At 44.3% G+C, this 8,773-nt stretch overlaps 1 protein-coding gene across 1 annotated transcript in view; it reads left to right on the top strand.

Moving 5' to 3' along the window:
- Positions 1 to 5,254: 5,254 nt before the first annotated feature.
- Positions 5,255 to 8,773, top strand: part of LOC124597535 (trypsin-1-like) — a 44,491-nt gene continuing 40,972 nt past the window's right edge. The window contains exon 1 of the mRNA XM_047135943.1: positions 5,255 to 5,407. Coding sequence (XP_046991899.1) covers positions 5,255 to 5,407 — 153 coding nt within the window. The remainder of the gene's footprint in view (positions 5,408 to 8,773) is intronic.

Below are 8,773 nucleotides of genomic sequence, written 5' to 3'. Positions count from 1 at the left end.
TCATAAAGGCACTGTTGGTCCAGAATGTTCCAATCCTCAACTGCTATTCGGCGTAGATCCATCGGAGTGGTTGGTGATTCACGTCATCCATAAACAGTCCTTTTCACTCCATCCCAGGCATGTTCGATAGGGTTCATGTCTGAAGAACATGCTGGCCACTCTAGTCGAGCGATGTCGTTATCCTAAAGGAAGTCATTCACAACATGTGCACGATGAGGGCTTGAATTGTCGTCCATGAAGACCAATGTCTCGCCAATATGCTGCCGATATGGTTGCACTATCGGTCGGCGGATGGCTTTCACATATCGTACAGCCATTACGGCGCCTTCTATGACCACCAGTGGCGTACGTCGGCCCCACGTAATGCCACTCCAAAAAGCAGGGAACCTGCACCTTCCTGCACTCGCTGGACAGTGTGTCTAAGGCGTTCAGACTGACCGGGTTACCTCCAAACACGTCTCCGACGATTGTCTGGTTGAAGGCATGTGCGACACTCATCGGTGAAGAGAACGTGATGCCAATACTGAGCAGTCCATTCGGCATGTTGTTGGGCACATCTGTACCGCGCTACATGGCGTCGTGGTTTCAAAGATGTACCTCGCCATGGACGTCGGGAGTGAAGTTGCGCATCACGCAGCCTATTGTGCACAGTTTGAGTCGTAACGCGACGTCCTGTGGCTGCACCAAAAGCATTATTTCGGTCAGGATTCCCCCAAGCCATAATCCGTAGGTAGCGGTCATCCACTGCAGTAGTAGTCCTTGGGCGGCCTGAGCGAGGCATGTCATCGACAGTTCCTGTCTGTCTCTATGTCCTCCATGTCCGAACAACATCGCTTTAGTTCACTCCGAGACGCCTGGACACTTCCCTAGTTGAGAGCACTTCCTGGCACAAAGTAACATTTCGGACGCGATCGAACAGCGGTATTGACCGTCTAGGCATGGTTGAACTACAGACAACACGAGCCATGTACCTCGTTCCTGGTGGAATGACTGGAACTGATCGTCTGACGGACCCCCTCCGTCCAATAGGCGCTGCTCATGCATTGTTGTTTACATCTTTGGACGGGTTTAGTGACATCTCTGAACAGTCAAACGAACTGTGTCCCTGATATAATATCCACAGTCAACGTCTATCTTCAGGCGTTAGGGGAACTGGGGGGATGCAAAATGTTTTTTGATGTATGTAGTAATGATTTTATGAAAATAATTTAGTTTCGTGACTGACACAGACGCGAATCGTTTAATTTTTACCCCTCAGAATATTTCATTTTCTCCCTCTGTAGGTAATTACGACGAGACTGCGAACCACAGCACCGGAGGGCTCCGAATAATAGCAAGTAACATGGCGGGGCGTAACGTAACTATGTCGGTATACTGCGGCACCCTCAGAAAACTGAAAGCACGAATTCGAAGATTTCGTCCCATGTGGAGCAATCTCTTCTTTAGCATGATAGCGCCAGACCACACAACAGCGCTGCGACATGTGCAACAACCCGACACCTCAGGTTCAATGTCATCAGTCATCCTCCACACAGTACCGACTTGGCCCATCCGATTTTCATCTGTTTCTAAGACTTAAAGAAGTACTTCGAGGACCTCATTTTGACAGCGATGAAGCGATGCAAGCAGAGGTGAGATTGTGCCTGCATCAACAAAACAGATGTTCTACAGTGACGATATCAACGAAGTGGTCTCTCAGTGGGAGAAATGTGTTCGTCGCCAGGGTGACCATGTTGAAGAAAGATATGTAGACGTGAAGAATAAAGATACAGAATATAAACAACGTTTGTTTTATTTATAAAGTTTTACGAGCTTTCACATAAAAAATCGGAGGCATTACCTTTCAAGACGCCTTCATATACGAAGCGTCGATTACAGTGTATAGCAGAAACTGAGAGCAATGGAAGTTTACGATCACAGAAGCAAATTTTTGTGCCGAATTATATGTTTCTGTTAACAGATACTTTTATCCGTGTAAGTTTTCAGGACGTATTATGATACCTCCTGGATATTAATATAGATATCCAAATGGCCGCTTGTGCCGCCTGGCCCTTGATAGGTTTTCCATGTCTCTTATAAAGTTAAGTTCTTACGGCATGAAACGTAGCAAGATTCAACAACACCGTTACATAAGAAATGGCAATGTGTGTCCACCACCTGCCTCGTCTCAAGAGAAATTTCTGCTGATGCCCATGAGTCACGGATGAAAGCAGATTCGTCATTCTTGGATCCATAAAGTTGAGTGTGACCGGACTTAATGTTAGGGGCCCGAAGTCGTCAAAAATTTTACCGAATCAGATCTATGGAGCCTAATAATTAGTAAAGCGTAAAAGCATATGTGCTACGCAATGTTTCTGTCCTCATAACTGTAATCAAGTTGAAGCAGTAGAAGCTCATACAGTTAGATGCCTTACCAGATACGATTACAAACATCCAGACAGAAGTGAAGGAAGAAAGAAAAATATCTGAGAATCTTCTTGGCTTAGGTTCAGCTTTACAATTATTAAAAGACTAGAATTAGACTGAATGCAGTTACTTTATTGGTGGAGTCTGCCTTCGACTCCGCACGTGGGTGTTTCTCAAGTAATCTGGGATGTGTTATCGAAAGACAAGTGAATGCTAGTCAGATAGCGAGGAATTAAGATATTGTTGTCGGATTAGGGGAGATGTGTGCTTCGGTATGTTCTCGCTATAAGAAGTACTCGTGTGCACAGACATTCAGAGACATCATGCTGAGGTCGGTGTGCCTACTGCTTTTCGCGACTGTGGCAGGAGTGTTCTGCACCGCAGGTGAGACCTACATATACATGTATATTCTGAAAGCCAGTGTGAGGTGGCTTCCTTCAATTACGATCGTGCATAGCGCTATGATTTGTCTGTCGTTTACCCAGTTCCTGCGAAAGCGATACGTATCGTATGTACAGTTCGGCTTTAGAAGTCGTTTAACAACTGAAAATGCTATATTCTCTTTTCTCTGTGAGGTACTGGATGGGGTAAACAAAAAGTTTCGAACGCTTGACGTATTTTTTGATTTAACCAAGGCATTTGATTGTGTTGATCACAAAATATTCCTCCAGAAGTTGGACCATTACGGAATACGGGGAGTAGCTCACAATTGGTTCACCTCTTCCTTTAGCAACAGGCAGAAAAAGGTCATTATTCACAATGTGATGTGGGATCTGAGTGGGGTACTGTCACGTCGGGGGTGCCCCAGGGTTCACTGTTGGGACCGCTCCAGTTCCTTATTTATATAAATGATATGCCCTCTAGTATTAAGGGTAACTCTAAAATATTTCTGTTTGCTGATGACGCTAGCTTCGTAGTAAAGGATGTTGTGTGGAACATTGACTCGGTTTCAAATAGTGCAGTACATGACCTCAGTTCATGGCTTGTAGAAAATAAACTAACGTTAAATCATAGTAAGACTCAGTTTTTACAGTTTCTAACACACAATTCAACAAAACCTGATGTTTTAATTTCACAGAACGGCATATGATTAGTGAAACTGAACAGTTCAAATTTCTAGGTGTTCAGATAGATAGTAAACTGTCGTGGAAAGCCCACGTTCAGGATCTTGTTCAAAGACTTAATACTGCCATTTTTACTATTCGAACGGTATTAAATGTGAGTGATACTTCGACACGAAAAATAATCTGCTTTGCTTATTTTCATTCACTTATGTAGTATGGTATTATATTTTGGGGTCACTCTTCCCATTCTACAAGGATATTTTTGGCTCAGAAACGGGCGGTTCGGGCAATAAGTGGTGTGAGTTCACGGACCTCTTGTCGAACTTTGTTCACGAGTCTGGGTATTTTGACATTGCTCTCTCAATATATATATTCCTTATTGTCGTTTCTTGTTACCAATATTAGTTTATTCCAAAGAATAAGCAGCTTTCACTCGGTTTAATACTCGGCAGAAATCAAACCTGCATTTGGATCGGACTTCCTTAACTCTTGTGCAAAAAGGTGTGCAGTATACTGCTGCATTCATCTTCAATAAGGTGCCACTCGAATTCAAAAATCTTAGCAGCAATCCACGCGCTTTCAAATCTAAACTGAACAGTTTCCTCATGGGTCACTCCTTCTATTCTGTCGAGGAGTTCCTTAAGAAATTAAGCTGATTCTTATTGTATTGCTGATAGCGTTTACTTGAACTTATGGACTGATATTTTTTCAGGTTCATGAACATTTATTTTTATCTGTTATTACTTTTATGTTGTAATTTGATGTACTGATACGTTCCATGACCTTGGAGATTTGCTCCTCAATTTAGTCCTACGGAACTTGACGTGTAAATAAATAAACAAATAAATGTATGAACGCGTGGGTGTTCGTTCTTTTGCACATGTCCGAAAGCACAGACACCACGCATTCATATAATTGATACGCCTAGCTGGGCTACGGATCCATCATTTTCAGTGCGCATTCACAAATACGTCCGACCTCTTTTGAGAATCTCAGAGTAGCGAACGTGGAGTCAGTGGACAGGGACTGCAGATTGTTGGCGCTCGGTGGGGATGTGGGTCGGCCGTGTGTCCGCTCAGCTACGATACAGAGGTGGCTCGGATGGCGCAGTTGTTAACGCACCTGACTGGCAATCAGGAAACCGCGTGTTCGAATCCCGATCCGGTGCACATTTTCACTCTTCGCAGTTTATACCTTACAGTAGACTATTTTCCTTATAATCCTTGTTTCCCTTTTCTGTAGTTTATACAACTCGCAACACAGTACTACGCATCCACTTGTGTATGGACATTATGGTTTCACCAATACGTTTTAGTGCTTTAAGAATGCCTTTTTTGGTTGTATAGCTTCCTCGTGATTCCACAAACGTTTCCTGTTTGCACACACTTTCCTCTAAAGTACTTGTTTTTGCAGAATTAGCTTGAAACATTACTCTCAAAAACAGAAATTTTATCACCTTTTCTATTTGACCCAAATCACTTACTGAAATTTTTAAAGAAGTTTTAATGTCCATGAGGAATTAGATTTCTTGTACATATACTCTTCAATCTATTTTGATGTCTGATATCTTCAAGCGATAGACTTGCATCAGTTTATTTATTAAATTTCCAAAATGCTAGTAAATATCAGGTAATCAACTGCAACACCTTTGTCCTCTCTGCAGATTGTTATTGGTACATTTTTTTAAAGAGATTTCATTAGTCATTTAATTCACTGTAACTTACGTGCACACCAGAACACTCAAGACGGCAGCTCAAGGAGTATTACCTGCTTCATCCTCGGGAATGTCGATGTTGACGTATGAAATGAGGACAGAGGACGAATTGGACATTTCGATTGTTTCAGGCCGTACGGCGCGCCACGGCCCTTCAGTGTCGGTGGTCAATGGGCGAATCATCAACGGCGTGGACGCCGCTCCTGGGGAATTCCCTGCACAGGTGAGTTCGTTTGCAAGAGGCTGCACGATGTGAGTCACGTGCTTGACAAGTTTTTACTAATCGTCTCCTAGTCGTATTTTTCCCACGATTCTATATCTCATTCCTTTTGCCGGGTTCCTTGACAGAAGTTAAATAGCAGCATTCTGCTTATGTTAGACACAACCCAATTGAACAAAATTAGTAGTCACTTCCTTAAGCCAATGGCACCTCATGACGAGTTGTACTCTCACAGTAAAAGCAAGTGAAATTGCCTGACAATGAAAGAAGTGTGGTGTCTACATTCAGAAGACTGTTTACAAGTTTACCATATCTAATAGTCATACTAGCCGAAGCGTAGGTCATATTAGCTGATACGTATTAAATCTGATTTCACAGCAACTAGTAAGATATTAAAGTATGATGTCGTAGTCCGTCTGGAGCGGTGTAGATGGTGCAGAACTGATACCAACAGGTCACGTAACCCTCCATTGCTAATGTAAATCGAAGCAAATATGTTGTGTGTATTTGCCAGATGGTTGTATGTGCAGAGGTCCGGAAACACGCGTGACGAAGCGAAGCGATCCGTTGCAAGTAGACTTGTAAAATTGCTGTAGGCTACTGTAGATCATCGTAACTAAGCGTAGACTACAGTAGTTCTCCAAGTAGCTTTGGTCAGTTAAGAATGTAACCGTGTTACCTGAACGTTAGGTGTGTTGCGTACCTGTTGATCGTTACCTCATTTAGGACGCTTTGTTTGCGTGCGCAGTCAGTGTCTTGCTAGATTCCCCTAGAAACTGAAGCGGAGAACCGTCAAGAAACTGAATGGAATATACAAAGGGCCGCGTAGACTACGGAACGTTTTGATTCTACACAGTTGTCCTCCTGTCTGTTACTTAAAAATAAACAGTTACTGCCAATGCTTAATTGAGATTTTATTTGATGATTTCTAGCGAAACCGCTAAACAAATTTCGCAATTATCAGTGATAAGAGGAAACTCTTGCCTTTGATCGTGATGAAGAAAGTTCTAGTGAGTACAAAAGAACAAGAATAATTATACAGGATGGAGAAAAATTGTGTCACGAAATTTTAACCCTCTTCAGCTGATGCCAGAAGGAACCAAAATTATTAATTTTGTGTAGGTCGACAACGCACAATTTTTAAACTACGGAAAGTTGGTGCCACGCGCTCCGATTTCCCTGTTTCCGGATGCTCTGGCCAACGCATGACTGCGAATGCTTTGCCTGTCTGATATAGCGTTGGATCCAAGGCGGTCCGCACGCTCGGTGGCAGCGCGCCAGCCTTCCACTCTGGGGGCCTGGGAGCGAATCCACTGGGGTCCCGACACATCCATTCTAGTTTCGTGACAAGACATTCCGGGAACAAACACGTCAACAGCTGTCAGTTCGCGTACAGAAAGTCTTTTACAACTTGTGTCGGCCCTGAAGAAGGTTTCTTTTTGTAGCTACGACATCGTTTACTTACAGCAGGTGCTCCAACTGACGGCCCTCTGACGCGACACAAGCTTGGTAACGTCGCACGTTGTTTTGCCGGACTCTTTCAAAGATTCCTGGCATTACCCTGATGTGATTGGCGGCATATTGAATGCGATCCATTAATTCCTCCTCGTTTCTTGGTGGTTTGCGTCCGAGTGGGTGAACTACAACCCTGAAAAATCGCCACAGGAAAAAGTCCGGTGGCGTGAGGTCTGGTGATCGCGGGGGTCATGTCCTACGAGCACCTCTGCCAATTACCCGGCCGACGAAGAGTTCATTTAAATATCCGCGCACAGCACGACTGTTATGTGCGGGTGCCCCCTCGTGTTGCAACCACATGTGTAGTCGTGTGTCCAGGTGAACATCTTCCAGCAGTCCGAGTACAGTTTCTTACAAACAGTGAAGGTAATTTTCCCCGGTAAGTCGAGGAGGTAGACGGACCGGCCCAATCACCCACAATGCCTGCCAAAATGTTGAGCGAAGATAGTTCCTGATGTACGTCGACGAACGTGAAGTTAGGATTTCCCTTGACCCAGTAATGAATGTTTCGAGTGTTGTAAAGGCCATCCCGATGGAAGGTGCACTCGTCGGTGAACAACACAACAGCAGGGACGGCGGGATCTCGCGCAACACGTCGCAGAAACCACCGGCAAAACCGTAGCCTGCGCTCATAGTTCGTCACAGGATTTATGTGTCGGGCAGAGTGGAAACTAAATGGATACTGGCCGTCATCCCTCAAAACCTCCCTGATCAACCGATGAGTGACCCCCATATCGTGTCCAACAGCTCGATTACTTGTAGGTGCTTCCTCGAAGCGCTCGAGAACAGCCTCTTCAAATGAAGCACCCTGTCGTGTTGGAGGTCTTCCAGCAGCACCATGATATCCCGCAAACGAGCCTGTTCCGCCAGGTCGCCAGTGAATTGCTGTAAACGTTTGCAGGTGTGGGTGGCGTCTTGCTGGGTTCCGTTCTTCATGAAATCGTCGAGCTTCATGCGCACTACCGTCGGCTAGACCACAAACAAAAACCATATCTCGTTGTTCTTCAAACGAATACTGTGCCGCCATGCTTACTATATGACTAAATCGCAGGTGGCGTGTGTTTGCTCCGAAGCGAAGCTTATGTGTGAATGCCTCTGACGTGAGGTGGAGACAAACAGCAAGGCCTTTTCGACACGTGCGCGTATCACATTGGGGCAGTGACGGGGCGAGGGACATTTGTATGTGTGAACCGACAACCATAGCGCTGCCCGCCAACCGACGAAAAGCAACAGGGCAATCCCACGGCCAATCGGAGAGCGTGGCGCCAAGTTTCTGTAGTTTAAAAACGGTGCGTTGTCAGCCTACAAAACATTGGTAATTTTGGTTCCTACTGGCATCAGCTATCCATGGTTAAAATTTCGTGACACTATTTTTCTCCATCCTGTAGAGGTTTTTTATTACTTTTTTTTTTACGCCTGTACACGTAAGTTGCGCTTGCACCAAAAGTAACTGCTGTCATTACATAAAAGTGCAGACATTACGCGATGAACTAATTTTTATTACTTATAAAATGCGGTTTACATTTTGTAAGGATATAAAATACACACTAAAGCTGAATGATGTGCGATTCTAATTATGTGCAAAACAAACAAACAAACAAGAAACGAAGAGAAATCGTCGGCTCCCAGTTCATTTGTCACACATTCATGTATGCTGTTGCGCTGCCAATGCTACCGGTAATCCTACCATTTACTACGTCGTTCATGTATTGTCTCAAAACTACCGAACCTTAGTTTTTAGTTCTGTGCAACTGTAATTGCGGTCTGCAGTTGGTCGCTCGTCTTCACATAGCCACGCACAGTCACAAACGTTCACTGCATTGTAAACCACTTTCGTTCGGTCACAAAAGAAAT

The sequence above is a fragment of the Schistocerca americana genome, chromosome 1, assembly GCF_021461395.2.
Source record: "Schistocerca americana isolate TAMUIC-IGC-003095 chromosome 1, iqSchAmer2.1, whole genome shotgun sequence".
Taxonomy (NCBI): Eukaryota; Metazoa; Arthropoda; class Insecta; order Orthoptera; family Acrididae; genus Schistocerca; species Schistocerca americana.
Note: the sequence above shows the minus strand (reverse complement) of the source record. Positions and strands in the feature narration are given on the sequence as shown.